This window comes from Suricata suricatta, chromosome 10, assembly GCF_006229205.1.
Source record: "Suricata suricatta isolate VVHF042 chromosome 10, meerkat_22Aug2017_6uvM2_HiC, whole genome shotgun sequence".
Taxonomy (NCBI): domain Eukaryota; kingdom Metazoa; phylum Chordata; class Mammalia; order Carnivora; family Herpestidae; genus Suricata; species Suricata suricatta.
Genome location: NC_043709.1, coordinates 44,912,799 through 44,932,419, shown reverse-complemented (window position 1 = coordinate 44,932,419; position 19,621 = coordinate 44,912,799). Strand labels below are relative to the sequence as shown.

General features: G+C 41.6%; 1 protein-coding gene across 1 annotated transcript in view; it reads right to left on the bottom strand.

Moving 5' to 3' along the window:
• The window catches only part of PTPRB (protein tyrosine phosphatase receptor type B), a 114,314-nt gene that overhangs the window by 85,386 nt on the left and 9,307 nt on the right, over positions 1-19,621 (bottom strand). Inside the window, exon 3 of the mRNA XM_029955233.1 lies at positions 16,814-17,067. Coding sequence (XP_029811093.1) covers positions 16,814-17,067 — 254 coding nt within the window. The remainder of the gene's footprint in view (positions 1-16,813; positions 17,068-19,621) is intronic.

The following is a 19,621-nucleotide window of genomic DNA, read 5'->3' as shown; positions in this document are numbered from 1 at the left end:
TCCAGCTCCCCGCTCCGTCCCCTTCCTCCCTCCACACCCAGCGCCTCCCCCTCCCTATCTTCCTTCCTATCTTCCTCATCTGCTTTCTCCAGGGCCTCTTTTCCCAGCATTAAACTTGACCACAGCAGATTTCCCTAGGTCGCTTGCAGTCCTTCCTAAAGCCTTTTATTAGAGTACTTCTGCCTTTCTCACCTCAGAGCACTCACTTGTCCCAATGCACATCCCCCTGACACGCCAGCGCCGGAACAAGACCCCCAGAGGATCTTGTCCATTGTCAACTTGACCTTTTTGTTTTTTTTCTCTGCCATTCACTTTCCCCTTTCTCGTCTAGAGGTCAGCGTCCTCCCTAAATCTGATGCAAATGGTGCTGACCGAGAACAAATATAATCACTGCCAGTTGTTCATCCCACAAAGCAAACCGCAGAGCAGTTTCATCACTGACCAATCAGTAGTTAAAATCGTTTCATCCTTAATTGTGCAAGCAATAGAAGAAAGCAATAAAACTCTCCTTTGTGGAAAACACCATGGATGGCTCAGCTCCCACGCCTATTACAAAAATTGGAATTTACTCAGTTTTCAGCACTAACTTTCTACTTTTTAGTTAGTACCTTGGTACCTGAATGATCATGTACCTGAAAATGGATTTTAAAAGAGTTCCTAGTAACCAAAGAGCAAAAATGTTTAATTGCACACAGGTGATAAAAGCAAAATACTGCAACAACTTTTATAATGCTCCGTTGCTTTTCTTGGGTGCCATCCCTGACAACTGACAAAAGAGATAAGATTTTACGTTTAAATTTTCAAAACAGAATACTCTGGAGCTAAATCAATAGGAAGAATGTCACATTCCCTTCTTTTTCAGACAAGCAGATTATACTGAAAGCTATATTATTGACTTTTGTATCAACCGTATCTACTCTGAGGATAAGCAGAAAATAAGGAAAAAGTGAAAATTGCCTCATTTCTTTCAGAAATCATGTTTTTAAAACATCTTGTAATGAAAACATGAAATTTCTACCACTTCAGAGAGTCTATGGGCTTTCAGTCCTCATGATCTCAGCTTTCCTTTTCAAGTTCGCAAACACTCTAAGGTCTAACCTAAACGTGTGCATATTTCAGGGGAAGATGGAATCTTTCCTATTTCTCTGCCCAGGTGACTTGCCTTACAAAAGAGCTTTTTTGGCCCTCTGTATTTTGCATCCAAGTTCAATGGCTTTTCACAGCCTGGCATGCCTTTCTGCAGCATCAGAGACCGTCCCTCCCCTCTCCATTACAGGCTGCCCTCAGCCCTTGCACGAGTCTTTTTGCAGCTTCATTGCTTTTCGACGTTACCTTTTTCTTTTCTTGCTGTATTCAGAAAACAGTGTGGTTTCCTTGTCTGTAAAACTGGACTTATATTACTCTAAATACTCTCCAGAGCTGTTATGAAGAATGAATAAGGTCACAGATGCTAAAGCATCTTTGTAAACTTGAATATGCTATCTAGGTGTTGCTTTGCCTGGTCATAGATGACATCCTGATCACGTGTTTTTGGCTCTCTTTTAAATTCATCCATCACAGAAGTTGCACCTTTCTAACTTCTGCCTATCTTTCGCTTTGTCCTTTCCACTGAGCTTTATAATATTTTCTCATAAATTGCCCCTCCGAGTTGAAGTCTTCTCACCCAAATATACTAAATACCTTTCTGTCCTTTGTGGAAATCTTCCATAAATTCGGTCTTCTCCAAGTTTGACCAATCATCTGGTTTTTTTCTCTTCATACACTACATGCCACAACCTACTGTATAAGTTAATCTAAAATTATATTTCATTTTCAATATACTGTCTAACAATCTACTTATAATTCTGCCTTAGGTATAGGCAAATGCACCACACAGAAAAGCAAAATTTAAAGCACTAATCAAACAAGACAATAACAAAATATCCTCACAACACAGTTTAGACAGACACTTACAAATTCTATGTTATTAGAAATGATTCATTAAGAATGTTCTCGGAAATAGGAATTACGAAAAGAAGAAATGGTTTCTTTAAATAGGATTCTTTTTTTTCATGTTTATTTATTTACTTTGAGAAAGAGAGAGCACATGAGCATAAGTGGGGGAGGGTCAGAGAGAGAGAGGGAGAGAATCCCAAGCAACCTCCTTACTGTCAGCACTGACCTGTGGAGCTCAAACTTGAGATCATGACCTGCCGAAATTAAGAGGCAGACAGCTGACCGACTGAGTCACCCAGGTGCCCCAGTAAGGCTCTTTTATTTTTGATCAAAGAGTGTATATGAAAAATCATAGCAATGCACTAAGGAAAGGACCAGTAGGCATGGACATTTCTTTTCCAAAGTTATATGACTCTTAGTTCTTTTTCTTGGTGAATTGTAAGGCTCACAACAGAGGTCCCAAAAATTTAGTGGTTCTTAAATAGCCCATAAAGACTAACATGTTATGAAACAATGAGGAAAAGTTTTACTGATTATATTGATCTTCTGAAAAAACATATTAATATGAGAAACTAAAGAGAATTGTAATGGATTCAAGGCAGTGTGGGAGGGGGGAAAGTGCCAGATGTCATTTTTTCCTATGAGGAGTTCATTTGAAACTACTGTACAAAGTAAAAATAAATTGACTCATTCTTCTTCTTTGTTCTCATCTTTGTTTGGAATTCCTCAACTTCTTTTAAACCTATTTATCCTGCATAATGACAATGCGTATGCTTTAGAGGTTACTGCATTCCAGGAATTTGGGACCAGCCACCCCGTAACTTCTCAGGGGACAATGTCTTCTCTTTCCCACTTGGAAACCTTTCCCAGACTGCATGGGAAGGGAGGGGCTGATTCTGATGAGATGTGAGTGGACAGACAGCAGCCTTTTAAGCAAATTGTCATAGCAATCATTACAATTTTCATATTCATAAATCATGAATTCATGCATGAGAGCATGGCTCTTGTCAGCTTATGAACACAAATGTTGAACGACACAGCTGGACTTCAGGGGCCAGGGGCCACATCTTTGAGAACTGCTACTTTGGATCAGGGTTTGAGCTGGGTGTGGGAAAGGTTGGAGGGATGAGGGGCTGGGTGACGTTATTGGTTAATCCAGACACCTCACCCAGGACCTAGAACTCCATTCACGACCTGGCCTCTCTTCTGCTTGCTTCTTATGCTCCAACAGCCTTGGTTTGATAATACATTTACTCACTCACCTGGCAAATACTGACTGAGCACCTACTGTGTGCCTGACACAGAGCTGACTTTGTCCGGCCCCAGTGCCTTTATGCCCGTCTCTTCATCTCCTTGGACCACTCCTCCCCAGATTCTCTGCTTGGTTATCTTCTTCTCAACCTTCAGATCTCAGCTTTAAACACACCCCTATGATAGGGCCAGGCCCTTTCTGACCACCCAAGGAAAAAGTGTCTTTTTATTCTTCTTCTTCTCAGCAATCAATTTGTTTAATTCAGCTCATTGATGACACTTGGTAATAATATAATGCTTGTGCCTGCCAGCCTTCCCCAGGCACATGGAGAATTCCCTTAGGGCAGAATCTTTGTCTTGTTCTTCTTGCACTGAGCTTGGTTAAAAGTTTCAACAAGTATTTGTTGAATGAATGGATGAAGGAAGGAAAGAAGGAATCTTTGTAGCTGCTCAGTAAATACTGTTGTGTGAATAAATACTCTAAGCAAGCGCTCCTAAACATGTCCTTGCTGGATGCCTCAAATATCATCATGGAAAGAAGGGAGAAAAAAAAGAAAAAAAGGGCAAAGGGCAAAGGAATAAAAGATTGATTTCGAACAGAAAGAGGTGGGAGAAAAGATAAAAGGAAGAAAAGAGAGAGGGGAGGGAGTCCTGTTCTTCAGTATGATGGGTCTGAAGTGCAGCATGGCATCTTCTCAGAATTTGCCAGAAATGTAAAGTCTAGGCCTGATCATAAGCTGAGGGATCAAAACTGCCATAATCTTAAGTGAATCCTGCACCAGATACCATTTTATATTAAAGAGAGTTAATAATAGCTTATTGCCTTTTTCTTATAAATTTAAATTCTGAGCTTTCTAGTTACAAGAAGCCACTTAAATGATTTAGAAGGTCTTAAACTATTTTAGAATGTGTCAAGTAAGTAAATTGGTGATATAATATGTAATGGTATATTTGTATAATTTATGCATATTTATGTATTATATAAAATATACTTTCTATCACATATATTTAGAACAAATTTGATATTTATAACTTCTCAATAAATATAAAGTGTGGATGCTAAAAGGAAAAAGAACCAATATGCAGCAAACTTAATAAATATTAGGTGATGGGTCAGTTCTGCTGCTTTTTCCTCCTGGAAATACTTTTTTTGTGTTTATTTATTTTAGAGAGAGAAAGAGACACGGCATGGGTGGGGGAGGGGCAGAGAGAGAAGGAGACAATCCGAAGCACAGAACCGGACATGGGGCTTGAACCCAGGAACCTCAAGATCATGACCTAAGCCGAAATCAGTTTCTTAACCAACTGAGCCACCCAGGCACCACTCCAAGGAAGTACTTTTGATATGCAACAAATTGTTAAAAAGAAGAAGGCCTAGCAATCAAGAAATGTATCCATTAGAAACAATTATAAGATGGTGAATCCTTTTCTATGTATTAACTTAAACTGGCTCAATAGTAAATTATGACAGAAATGAAAACAATTTTAACTACCAGATGTCACGCCTTTAGAAAGGTACATTAAAATTTAAGACAAGGTAATTGTGATAAGCAGTTGTTGTTGCTTTTTTTTTTTTTTTAAGGACCATGACTATCCTCTTCTGTTTAGAGGGACCATTTGGGGATATTTATATTTCATGGAATGTTTCTAGCTTTGTAGATCATAACCTTCCTAGGTCATAGGTTTCCAGGAAAATGAAAATAATAAAGGTCTTTGGGGGAGAGGGGTTGCAGGGAGTAAATGAGAAGGTGCATGTTGTATGTATAGCATGGTCCTTGGCTAAAGGGCTCAACAAATGTTAGATATTAGGATTATTAGTAGTAATAATAGTATATGAATACCAATACATCACGGATGCTGAGCACCCAGTAATGCTAGAGCATGATGAAGTCCATGGATGAGAATTTTTAAGCAAAATTTTTTAATGTTTTATTTATTTTTGAGAGAGAGAGAGAGAGGGTGAGTGAGCGAGCAGGGGAGGGTCAGAGAGAGAGGGAGACACAGAATCTGAAGCAGGTTCCAGGCTCTGAGCTGTCAGCACAGAGCCTGATGTGGGGGATCGAACCCACGAACTGTGAGATCATGACCTGAGCCGAAGTCAGAGGCTTAACTGACTGAGCCACCCAGGCGCCCTGAGAATGTTTTCTGAGAACATCCGAATGATAATAAATTATCACTCCTTTCCATCTCCTACCCAAGAGAAACCCTTCAGTAGATGAGCAGCACCAAAGACATTTAAAGGCTGCTCTGGCTGGTGGCCATGCAGAGGTTTTTTTAAGTCTGGGAAGGGAGGGGTGGGAGGGCCGGCTATCTCTCTGGCATCAGGTTCCACCATCTCTCTCAGACACATCTCTAAGGTTTCCTGGTAATTTTTTCTACATCAGTTTCTCACCCTCTTTCCCTCCCCTAATTTTTCCCCTTTAAATCTGGTGGATAGCTTTTGTCTCAGTTTTGTAACCATATACAGACAGATGACTTAAAATGATGTGACTGTAAACTAATCACCTCTTCAATCTCCAGTGCTTTGGCTCCATCTTCATGCCCCCTTTCAGTCCCTCCCACCTGAGGAAACCTGTCTGTTCACAAATTTGGGGAGTCAAGGAAGGAAGGCCTCTGGGGTCTGCATGGGCGTGGTTGTCACATTCTGGCTTCAGGAGCTGACTCCAGATTTCCACCTACACCCAGCCCTAGTGAGGTAGACAGACAAAGCGTGGGTAACACTGGCTTTAAGGAAAAGGAAAACAAAAAGAAAGAGAAATGATCACCTATGTCACCTGCCTTAGAAAATGATGATTGGACGTGAAGATTCTGTCCTCTCTTTTTCTGTGTATCACATTGTTACAGCGTTATTTCCCATGGATTCTCTCGAGGTCACAAACACAGGGCTCGCCATTTGGTCAGCACATGTACTTTGTTGGATTTTATAGTGGGATCTTAACGTTGTTTTTTAGAAATGGGAACATGTGGATAATGTTGAGAAAAATTGACTTTAAGTGTAAAAAGACACTGGATTTTGATTTTTCTTTAAAAAAATCAAAAGATGGAGGCTTGTTGGGCTCCCATTCTGCCTGCCTCTTCCCCACAGCTCTCCCTTCTCTGCCAGCTGAGGCAGACGCCGGGCATCCTGGAGTCCCTTGGATGTTGGGGCAAACAATGATCAAAGTGGAAGATCAAAGGTTCTCATCATGTTTTTCAAAATGTGGTGATAAACCTATCAGCTAGATTATAAGCCTTGTGAAGGAAAGGGCCACGTATGTCCATTATCTAAGCCACATCCCCAGGTCACGGGGACCTAATGCTACCTGATACTGACAAAGGCAATATCCACACCCCTGTCACTAAACAAGGGCAGGACCAATTGTAAATGCAAAACAAAATTTAAATCTTCAGCTTCTCCAATGCAAACCTGGCACTGTTAGCATCACAGAATCCAAGAATGCCCAGCACCTAAACCTTAGGATAAACTAATGTCCAATCAGTCCTGTTCCAAATGGACAGACCCTGACCACTTCATGGAACATCTAATACTTCTCAAACAATCAGGAGGTCTCTTAATTCAGACCACCAGGTCAAAAGTCTTAGCAAAGCACACTCTTTGTGATATCTTCTCCACAGTCGTGTTGTTCGGGTCATGACCTGAGCCGAACTTGACTGAGCCACCCCATGAGCCCCTAGGTCAGTTATTTCTATTGTATTGTTCTCTGTTTGCATTTGTCTGATATTTCCATGTGATTAGATTCAGGTTATACTTCTCCAGCAGAACTTTTCCCCTTCTCTTTCATTCAACATCTGGTCTAATGAGCTGATTATTCAATTATTCTCTAAGGGATTGCAAACCTAATCACACTTTATAATCAATGGGGAGATTTTTACACTCTGAGTGCTGAGGTCCTGCTTTGGTAAATGCTGACTCAGGAAAGCGGAAGCAGAATCTCAGAATCTGTATCTTTTAAAATCTTCCCAGATGATTCTGATATATGCGAGGCGAGGGCTGAGAGCCACAGACTTCCTATCTCAATTAGCACATCCTCGCCTCTCCTTTGATGTCATTTCCCTCTTTTTTTGCCATTTTCCCCACTGCACCAACCTTTATCTGCACAGGGAAATGCTGGCATGTTAAAGAGCCCATTTCAATGCACATGTTGTTATGTACCCATGATTTATATTGTGACAAAATATGAACATAGTCTTTTTTGTACGCAAAATAGAAAGTAATGCAACTCATAATGGAAAGAAAAGAAAAATCTTTGAGGGGGGCCTGTGTGACTCAGTCAGTTGAGCATCTGGCTTCAGCTCAGGTCGTGACCTCACGGTCTGTGGGTTCAAGCCCTACATTGGGCTCAGTGCTGACAGCCAAGAGCCGGGACCCTGTTTCAGATTCTGTGTCTTCCTCTCTCTGCTCCTTCCCTGTTTGCATTCTGTCTCTCTCTCTCTCTCAAAAATAAACATTAAGGGGCCCCTGGGTGGCTTAGTTGGTCAAGTATCTGACTTCAGCTCGGGTCATGATCTCATGGTTCATGGGTTCGAGCCCCACTTCGGGCTCTGTGCTGACCGCTCAGAGCCTGGAGCCTGCTTCGGGGATTCTGTGTCTCCCTCTCTCTCTGCCTTTCCCTTGTTCGCACTCTGTCTCTCTCTGCCTCAAAAATAAATAAACATTAAAAAAATTAAAAAAAACATTAAAAAATTTTAAATGAAAAAAGATAAGTCCTTGAGATTTAAGATCTGGAGGGTCTCAAGTAAATTATAAACTAACTATACTATGCTATTGGGATGTGACAATCCATTTTAGCTGGCAGTCTAATGTCAGAATTAGGCTTGAATGATGCAAATTATAGATTAGGGTCTTTAAGAACCCATCCCTTCCACAAAATATTACTCTCTAGGATGACCTTTCTGTACCATTAGCAGTCTAGGAATCTGCTGTATTTTATTCCATGCACACTAGACAATCTAAGAGTTCTTTCTTGTTTAGGAGAAATGATTAAGGTTTTCTGTTTTCTGTTTTTGTCGTTTTGCTGCAAGTTTGCACTTTTCCTTCTGGGTGCTCGCCTCAGTAAAGGGGGAATATTGTCCTATCTTTAGTTCTGCCCACAGGATAGTAGTGGCAGTGGGGCACGTCCCCTCTGTGCTGCAAGAAACACAATAAAGGAGGTCACCCCAGACTTCATGGAGGTGCGAGGAAGTGGGGATTTTCTGCATTTGCCTCCTCGATTACTTGGAGGCTCACAGTGGGCTGTGATCTCTTTGAAGGCCAAATGGAAGGAAACACAGAACTGTTAAACCCCCAGCAGCACCACAATGGCTATTCATGAACTGAGGAAATGCAATCCCTCTCCCAGGCCCTAGCTGGGCAGGGTGGGGAGGGGAAGAAGGAGGGGTGCCTCCAAACAAGATTTATGGATATTTAGCAGAATTAGAACCAATCGGGAACATTTTTTAATGCATACCCAACATTTTATCCCTCTCAGAGCGTTTTCATGTAATAATGTCAGCGTATCTGGTTCTCACAATTCCATGAGGCAGGCAGGGTAGGAATAATGAGGCAGAAACAAGAAGTTGGTATTAATTGCTACACTTATTGAATACTTATCGTCTGTAGCCAATGTCCTAAGTACTTTGGCTAATCAGATTTTAATCCTCACTCTGTATTATAGGCAGAGTACCCTTAATTATCCTTTATTTATTTATTTATTTATTTATTTATTTTAATGTTTTTATTTATTTTTGGGAGAGAGAGAGAGAGACAGCGTGAGTAAAGGAAGGTCAGAGAGAGAAGGCATCACAGGATCTGAAGACAGGCTCCAGGCTCTGAGCTAGCTGTCAGCACAAAGCCTGACCTGGGGCTTGAACCCATGAACTGCGAGATCATGACCTGAGCCGAAGTCAGATGCTTAACTGACTGAGCCACCCAGGGGCCCCTAATTATCCTTATTTTAAAGAGGAAGCAATGTGACTGGAGTTGAGTAAATAATAGATGTCACACTAAAATTTAAAAATCCAGGTTTTTCTGACACAGGAGCCCTACTTTTTACCACTCTATCACATCATCTCCACCAAGATCACATGGCTGAGAAGGGTCCAGACTGGACTTTCCTTAAGAGTCCACCATTCAGGGGCGCCTGGGTGGCCCACTTGGTTAAGGGTTGGACACGGCTTAAGTCATGATCTAGTGGTTCTTGGGTTCGGCCCGGCATGGGGCTCTGTGCTGACAGCTCAGAGCCTGGAGCCTGCATGGATTCTGTATCTCCCTTGCTTTTTGCCCCTCCCCCACTCACACTCTGTTGCGCTCCTCTCAAAAATAAATAAATATTAAAAGAAAAAGTCCACTACTCAACAGACAGAGGCTGGTCAGATTTTGAAGCTAAAATGAAGTCCAAGTCCCACCCTGTCTCCCTTTGGATGCCACCTCTTCACATTTGACTCTTCGTTCTCTTCCCCGACGGCCCCACAGACTGACTTTCTGCTGCCCCCAGCCCTGCCTGTCTCGCCTTCCCCGTAGCGAATGGCTGGCATACGCGGGGCACACATCTGACACCTACATCCGGCTTCATCTGCAGTTGCGTCCGTGCACCGAGACAGTTCATCTTTGTGTCGGTGGTGTGAGGGGTGCCTGGCTGAGGGTGTGCTTGGGGGCTGGAAGGCAGCCCATGTTGTGCACTCATGGCGGAGTTATGTGCCTGGAAACAACCTTTGCTAATTACCGCAAAGACCCTGGGTCTAGTAGCAGTTCCCTGTCTTCCCAGGCTCCACTTACCCACCCTGGGCCCCATTCCTTAAAAGATGTGCGTTGTATGGAGGAATAGCAGAAGGCTGTAATTAGATAAATTAATTTCCACTACTTGATTATTTAGCTTTTATAGCATCCTGCCCCACCCATGGGGCACAAAAGTGCCATCAATGATGGGAAACTAAGGCATCTAGAAGCCTATGAGGGAGACATTGTTGGTCAGAGACCAGATTTTTCTAGGTCAGTGGGTTTTTTTTTTCCCAACGTTTATTTATTTTTGAGAGAGCACAAGTCCGGGAAGGATAGGGAGAAGCGGACAGAGGATCCAAAGTGGGCTCTGCGCTGACAGCAGTGAACTGGATGTGGGGCTCAAACTCACAGATTGCAAGATCATGGCCTGAGCTGAAATCGAACACTCAACCCACTAGGCCACCCAGGAATCCCCTAGGTCAGTGGTTCTTAAACATCAAGTGCATCTGTGTGACTTGGAGGGCTTATTAAAACACAGATTCCTGGGCCCTATACACAGAGTTTCTGATTTAGTAGGCCTAGGGTAGGGCCCAAGTGGTTGCATTTTTAACAAGTTCTCGGTCTGGGGTGCATACTTTGAGCACAGCTGATTTAGATATTTCCTAACTCATAGTAGACTTGTCCTTGTGAATATACACATGGCCACATAATACTGTCATAAGGGTAGAATAACAACCGTAGTTAACAGTACCTACACAGGATTTCCCAGCCCTACTCTAGGCACGTGACTGGTGTTAGTTTATTTCATTCATGTGTATGGTGAGGGAGAGTATGCAAGGGAGAGGGAGAGAGTTAGTTTTGAAGCCAAGAACTGACCCAAGTCTACAGCCTTCCAAAGACAGACCCCTCAAAACGGGCAGGCCAGGATCTGGGAAAAGGAGAAAAGTAAGGAAAGTTCTGCTCCCAAACAGTCAACTAGGACAACTTTGCAGTAGTATTACTAGTAATTTTTTCAAATTATGTTCTCCCTGGCATTTATCTTCACTAACAGGCGCCCTAGGTAAGTGAATAAAGTGACTAGGTATGCAGGTGTGTATATGGGTGTGTGAGCTCTTCTTCTTGCTCTGCTATTTTCCAATCATTTGACCTCTAATTCTTAAGCCTTTAAGCCTAAGTTAGGCATCTGCAAAATAATAATAATAATAACAACAATAATAATCCATACCATAATAGACTGTTTAATGACCGTAAGTTCCTGCCACCCAATATGTGTGGCCCTCTGCAATGTAACTTTCAGCTCTTCCTATCAAAAGATGAGGTCTATTTTCCCTTCCTTCAACCTGGGCTGCCTTGTGACTGCACTGATCAATAGAATGTGGCAGAAGTGATGTTGTATGAGTCCAGAACCTGGGCCTCAAGAGGCCAATAGCTTCCACCTTTGCCTTCCTGCAAAACTTCCCTAAAGCATCATGTAAAGAAGTTGGGCACCTTACTAGAGGAAAAGAGACCATGTAGAGAAGAACCAAGATGCCTCTTTCTACAGCTGGAACTGGACTGCTAGTCTTGTGAAGGGAGGCTACTGTGAATCTTCTAGCTCAGTTTACCCTCCAAGCTAAATCCAGCAGCAAGAGTTAGTGCAGCTGAAACCAGCAGAGGAATCACCCAACTAATCAACAAAATCATGAGAAATAGAAAGCTGTCATTTTTTACAAATTATTAAGATTTGGGGTGGTTTGTTATACAGTAATGGAAAATAGATACAAGTACCCACCTCCCAATGTATATGAAGTTGCTTAGCACAGTTCCTGGCATACTAATCTTTAGATATTATTTTTATCTCTTAGATTCTCTTCTTTGCAGACTCTGCAGTGTCTCTTCATGTTTCACTCCTCCTAACTTAGAGACTGGTAATGAAAGGGAAAGACACAAATACAAGCCACTTTCTCTTTGGAAATGTTTTGTGTTATCTCCACCCCCATTCCTAGCCTCATGTTTCAACACCAATTCATTCTTTGATTGTGGATTTAGAACACTGTGGTCACTGCATAAACATTAATTAGTAGTAATGACATAGGTAACATTTCGAAGCATAAAATCTTAGTATTTCAGTTCTTGTTCTCTCTTCTTTAGATTTCTGTTCCAGTTCAAGTGTTCTAAATTCTACCTAGTGGCTACATGTGATGGGAACAAAAGGAATGACAGATAATTTCATAGTGTCACTAATTAAAATAACAAGTGACTAATTCTGGATGAAGACTCCATTGGAAAACATGAATTTCAGATCTTCATCAATAGTTTCAAACACAGAGGGAGGCAAACCATAAGAGACATTTAAATACAGAGAAACTGAGAGTTGATGGCGAGGCAAGGGAAAGGGGAAAATGGGTGACGGGCATTGAGGAGGGCACTTGTTGGGATGAGCACTGGGCATTGTATGTAAGTGATAAGTTATGGGAATCTACTCTTGAAGCCAAGAGCATACTGTCTACATTGTATGTTAGCTAACTTGACAATAAATTATATTTTTTAAAAATGCAAACTTTAGGTAAAAACTGAAATCACTTTCTAATTCTCCATCCTACCCCAGCCTAGTTCCTTTGTCTCCCTCTTTCCTACTCCCCTACCTCTTACTAGGTTACTCCTATTCTTCTTTAGGCTCAATTCAGATATTCCCTTCACAGGAAGGGAAACCTTCACACCAGTTAGGAACCTTGCTTTTGAATTCTTTAAGAGCCTGTGTATATTTCCATTTCCCTCAACATCACACAGCAGATGGTGAGTTCCTTCAGGGCAACAATTTTGTTATTTATGTTTGTGTCTCAGTGGAAAATAGCAACAACAGCTATTATTTCTTAAATGTTTGCTAAGGACTAAGTGCTGTAGTAAGCATTTTACATGTATTATCTCCCCCAATCCTTGCAACAGCCCTTGGAGCTAGGAGTTCCTCTTTATAGATGAGGAAACTGAGGCTTAGAGAGTTTAAGAAACTTGCCAGGTCACTGGCTAGTAAAAAGCAGTTAGTTTTTGACCTCAAAGACTCAACTACTCTATCCTGACACTAGTTAGGTCCTCAAGAAATGTTTGTTGAGTTGATGAACGTTTTCCAAAGCTATTACATTGAGTGGCCATCAATGCCTCTTCCCTTTCTTCTCTTATAATTTTTTTGGGGGGGAATAGAAGAGTGATTAAGAGATGAAATGGGGAGAATTAGAAAGGAGAAAAAGGAACTGGAGACTAGCCCCTGAATGAAACAATATATATATTATTATGTATTAAACATATTAAACTCTAGATACACACAAACAAAAACACTAAGGTAATAAAAATGTGCATGGCTATTCAACATGACCATCGACCTGGACACGGACAGTACATGGGTCATTTGCTACCCAAGTGGTCAACAATTTCACCCACTTTCATACCGCTTCAATTGATTCATTTTCCCAGCATTCCATTCCACTCTTCCTATTCTATTTCCCTGCACTGTGCTCTACTCCACTCCACTCCTCTCTGTTCCATTTCATTCAGCCCAGTCTACTCTTCTCCACTTCATTCCATTTCATACTATTCCTTTTCATTCCATGCCACTGCATTTCATGCTGTTCCACTTCCCTCCCCTCTCCATTTCTACACTTTTCTTTTCCTTTCCTTTCTACAAAACTTTATAGCATATTGAGCACTATGTTCAGATACTGGAGATGCAAAGCTGAATAATTACAGTCCTTATCTTGACATTCAGATTTTTCTCATCATCACCTGATAGCAAACCACTCCAACTATTCTATTTCCCTGCACTGTGCTCCACTCCACTCCTATACTGTCAACCCCAACTCCACTCCACTCCTATACTGTCAACCCAAGTCACCACAGACCAGGTGATGAAGATAACAACTGACACATGAAGATTTTCTTTTTACAAAATTCCAAGCAATGAAGTCAAATAATATCGAGGTATAGAGATAGAGTATCTTTTACTTTCAAAGGATAAGCATTTTACCTCCCTAGTGATGCTTCCTTTCAAAGTGTCTAACTACAGCTATTTATAATTGTCTTATAAGGTAACTGCTCATGCTAAATCTAATGATCATCTAGCATTGGAGTCATGGAAAACTGCAATTTTAGAAACTGCCTTTGGAAGGAGCATAGCTTTTTGAACTCAATTTCCCAAAACATAGTTAAGATTTTGCCTGTGCTTCAAGGAAAAACTAGGGGATGAGTCATGACTTGATGACTACTCGATATGCAGTCGTTCTGGTGCCCCATCTGGGAGCTCACAAACATTGCGGAGGATTTCATTTTAGAAAAAAACCAAGGGGGCACTTGGGTGGCTCAATCAGTTAAGCATCCAAGTTCAGGTCATGATTTCAAGGTTCGTTAGTTGGAGCCCCAAGTCAGTTCTCTGCTGTCAGCAGGGAGCCTGTTTCAGATCCTCTGTTTCCTCCCTCCCTTGGCCCCTCCCTGACTTGTGCATGCTCTCTTTCTTTCTCAGAAATGAGTAAACATTAAAAAAAAAGACAAAGACAAAGCCTAAGAAACAGCAACAACAAAAAATCCTGAAACACACCCTGCAGAGTATTTACCAAGATCTGACCCTGCAAATCCACCTCTGGGGCTGGGTCATGCAAGCTCTATAACACAGTACCAGGCTGACCCAGGGCAAGGGTGCCTGAGGAAAGCTCTGGATGTCCTTGATTTGTCACAGTAGAGCCTGGTCACCTCTAGGAGCTCTCCCTATGTTTGCTTCACAATGGTCCGATGTGGGCAAAAATGGGAAACTATTTTTGCTAAAAGACAATCCTTGAGTATGCAGGCAGATATGTTCTTATTAGTTTTTATTCAGCTGTTTCTTTTCTTTTTTTTTTTAATTTTTTTAATGTTTTTATTTATTTTTAATACAGAGAGAGACAAAGCATGAGGGGGGGGGGGCAGAGAGAGAAGGAGACACAGAACTGGAAGCAGGCTCCAGGCTCTGAGCTAGCTGTTAGCACAGAGCCCGACACGGGGCTCAAACCCACAAACGTGAGATCTGACCTGAGCTGAAGCCAGAGGCTTAACTGACTGAGCCACCCAGGCGCCCCATCTTAATTGACATACTTAGTATATGATATGATATGGTATATGTATATATCTCAGTACAGTAGGTGCTTATTTCTTTTTCTGAACTGATATATATATATGTATGTAATATATACTATGTACTTAAAATACACACTTAATTTTTTGTGTATTAGTTGTGAAAAAAATTACCTATACGTAATGTATTTTCAGATGTAAGTGAATACTCTTACAAACTGATGATTTGGCTGTGACACATTCAGCTTAAACAAGAAAGTGCTCCACCAAGAAGCATTCAATTTCAAAAGTAAGTGGCAAATGTCACTGACATCAGTGGTTAGCAGGGCTTAGCAACTGGAGATTTAGGGAGAGCACAGCACCAGTTCGTGATGGCAGCCTCGAGTGCCAGCTCTCTTGCTCTCATTTCTGTTTTCCTTCCCCACTTCCCAAGCCCAGACAGGTCTGAAACCACAATGGTCAAACTAGGAAAGGTGGGAAGAAAGCTAGGTGGGATGTGGGAGATTTTGAACTGGTTCCCTTTCCCTATGTCAAGTCCAAGTCCAATGGAATGGGGTGAAGGGAGAGGACAAGCTAACATTTATATTAAATTTAGTCTTTGGGTTCCTTCCTGAATTGACTCTCTTTGTTAACGGGTTGAGGGTGACTGTTGAGTTATAAAGTGATAATAAAGAACGTCCAGGGATGCCTGGGTGGCTCAGTCAGTTGAGCGTCTGACTTCAGCTCAGGTCATGATCTCACAGTTCTTGGGTTCAAGCCCCACGTCCGGCTCTGTGCTGACAGCTCAGAGCCTGGAGCCTGTTTCAGATTTTGTGTCTCTCTCTCTCTCTCTGCCCTTCCCCCATTCATGCTCTGTCTCTCTCTGTCTCTCAATAATAAATAAATGTAAAAAAAAAAAAAGAACGTCTAGAAAAGTCACGAGGCCTTCCTAAATTCTATTCAGAGGCAAGGGAAGCACTAACTTGGAGGGAAGGTTTAGAGTAAAGGAAGGCTGGAGATAATAATGAAGTTCCACAGGTTATTCAATATACTGGTTATATTTGTTTTGTGATCAATAAATGGAGTAGGCGCTTACTAGCTAGGAACCACATGCACTATTAAATTCTGTACAATGGGAAAGAAACCAGAGCACAAAATGGGCGTTAAGTCAGATGCCTCGCCTTGGGCTTTTGCTTTCTTTCAATTTTTTGGTTTGCTTATTACGCAACAGCTAAAGGCTGCCAAAGGAAGCAGCATTTTTGATTTGCCTTTGCAAATTGCACTTTTGCAATTACACTATTATTGCCTCAAACAGCGGCCTAACGCCGCGTGGGAAGCAGCGCGGAGGGGATGAACTGAAATAGCACATGAGCAGGCTCCGACGGCACTGTTGCTGTCCCCCGGCCATGAGACTTATCTGCCCTTTTGTGGCTGCTGATGTGGACTTGGCATGTGACTGTGCTTCTTTGACGATGTCCACAAATCAGTCTAGTGATTCCTGAATCTTCCATTGGTCTGTGACTCTTTCCACTCCCCTACGAGCATAAATGATTGTGACCTCCGCGCAGGGGAATCTCCAAACTACTGATTTTAATGTCCATTTCTTGTTTTTAAGTTATGCATAAGACTATGAACCCTGACTTTGGTTCAGAAACGTGCGGGAGTTCAGTTTTGATGTCGCAGCCTGATGATCTTCCCCTTCGCCCTATGTCAAAGAGTTTTTCTTTGCACAGAGTGCACCATGCGTAATTAGCAGCTAGGACGCAGAACACCTAACCACACACTTGAGTAGTGGCATTTCTAGCAGAGCCAGTCTTTTCACGCAGTGGGCTTTCGGAGGCCCTTACAAACCACAGTCCACACCCATTCTCCCCTTACCTCTTCAGTCGTGCTGGAGAAGGGCCGGATAGTCGAGGGGACCCAAGATGTCTCTGTCACTTCAGTCGTCGGCAGACTGGGGTGCTGTCTCTGTCTGCTGTTGTGGCTGTAGTGTTCTGTGGTCGTTCTGGTGAAGGCCTCTGTGGTATTCCTATTGTGTTCCGGGCTATATGGAGCTGCATTAAAAGTGGTGGGGAGGTGGGGTGGAGCCGTGTTTCTCGTGCTCCTTACCGAAACTTCTGCTCCCAGGCCAGCTGAGGTAAAGAAAGAACAGTTGCCAAAATTACCTTTGTGTTTTGTGGAATCTTCCCATAAAAGCAGTTTAACTTGTGAAAAAAGCAGGCCTCTTTCCTAACAGGCATGCGGACGAGCTTCAGTTATATGAAAAACCCAAGATCTCCAAGTGTGACAATGTTAATTTGCCCTGCTCAGTCCACCCATCCTTTGTCCATCTGTCAATATCACAGGGTCAGAGAAGTTGTAGAAACCACTACCAGAAAACCTCGGCTCTGCATAGAAGACAGAATTAAGTTTACTCTTTGAGCATTTAGGGAGTCATGAAATTGGCTTCCGAGGGTCCATGAATCTCGAAAAACTTCATGCCATGTCCTAAATATATGCCCACGTATACTTAAATTTTTTTTAATGTTTTATTTATTTTCGAGAGAGAGGGACAACATGAGCAGGGTAGGAGCAGACAGAGAGAGGGAGACACAGAATCTGAAGACAGACTCCAGGCTCTGAGCTAGCTGTCAGCACAGAGCCCGACGCAGAGCTCAAACCCACAAACTGTGAGATCATGACCTGAGCTGAAGTTGAATGCTTAATGGACTGAGCCACCACGGTGCCCCTACGAATACTTTTTCCTTGTGGGAGACTTTTATAGTGTTCATGCAACTTCTCAAAGGGGTCATTGAAAAGAATACCAGGCTGAGAATCACTGCTAACAACTTCAGCCTGCAGATAGACGATTCCTGGCAAAGCAATGACTTTCTTTTACCAAAGAGCAAACTGTTTCTAGTCCTAATTGTGTGAGTACCAAATCCTGAGACGGTTGTAGTTTCTGAGCTCCCTATCTTCTGTAACTGATGTGAAACTCACCAGCTGGTGGGATTAATGTATAGCTTTACTTGACAAGGCTGAATTGCCGATACTTAAAAATAAATTGATTTGCGAATTAGGTTCAGATGGCCATAATGTTAAAACTGTTGAGGATCTCACTAACATGCAAATAATGGTTGAGTAAAAGTTGTCAGAATAGGCACTCCTCACAAGTTCTCAGGACATGCCAATGGTGGTGTTGATGGTCTTTGGACCACACTTTGATTAACAAGACCTGGAGAACAATTGTATAAGAAGTATTGGAAAGGGCTGTCAATTATGGACTGAGGGATGTGTTTAGATGCTTCTATCAACTCCACTATGTGTCAGAGTTCCCTGGGATATAAAATCTTGCCCAGGTAGAGAATTATAATTTTGAAAAGTTTCCTGGTTTAAAAACTGGCAGAAGAAAGATTTTATTTTTTTATTACTCCTTTAGTGGTTCATAAGACCAACTATTTCTTAGGCAACTGCTGTGTGCTAGGTGGAGATCTAGGTGAAGGGTGATAATCATTACATTTCCCCTGTTCTGGGCTACCTTTTTGAGCCTTCTTTTGAATCTCATTTATTTCCATTCCAATTTCAATGGACATATTTTGTATTATAACATATAAAGAAGAGGGGGATAAGGCACAAAAAAGAGGATAAAAATGGAAAAAGTATTTTTAAAATTTAGTAAGATAGAAATATCAGCAGTTCTCTTAAAGGTTAATGAAATGATCATGACTCTTAAGCATCTTTTCTTTGAGATGTGGAAGGTTGTGCAAAGTACCCTCTACATGTGGTTGCCAGATTTAACAGATGAAAATACATGATGGGGAAAAAACCCCATGATACCCAGTTAAATTGGAGTTTCCGATAAATAATAATTCAGAATATTAGGCATATATCAAATATATAATGTTACAAAGGTTATGTTATAAGTTACATATTATACTGGGAATATACTGACATTAAAACATTGTCATTTATCTGAAATTCTATGTTATTGAATGTTCTGTATTATAGCTGACCAGCCTACCTGTGTATCTACTAGGCCTGGATAGAATAGATTTTTGGACATTCCCACTAGTTTCTGTTTGTTTTTTCCTTCTGAACTCTGTGCCACTGCCGTTGTGCCCAGATTACTACTCTGAACGTGGACGAGATGTATTTATCCCTGGGATGATTTCTACATGACATACCCAATTGTTCTATTAGCAATATTCCTTTATAATAACCCCCAAAAAGCAGCTCCAATTTTGCAGTCTTAATTGAACTAGGTGATCAAATGTTCCTTTAAGCAGACATTTGTCTATCGTTGGGATATAAACATTTCTGTATGTAGCGATGGTATTTTAGTTATTTTGGGGCTTTGACCAATGCCGAGTTGATTACCACCTATGACAATTTTAGATTTTAGACCCTCAAAAAATGTTAATGATGGGGTTAGGGTAAAAAGAAGCTTCCTAGCAATCATCAGAGATTACTATGAAGAATTATATGCCAACAAACTGGACAACACAGAAGAAATGGACAAATTCCTAAATACACATGCACTGCCAAAATTCAAACAGGAAGAGATAGAAAGCATGAATAGACCAATAACCAGTGAAGAAATCGAATCCGTTATCAAAAATCTCCCAACGAATAAGAGCCCAGGGCCAGATGGCTTCCCAGGGGAATTCTACCAGACATTTAAAGCAGAGCTCATACCCATTCTTCTCA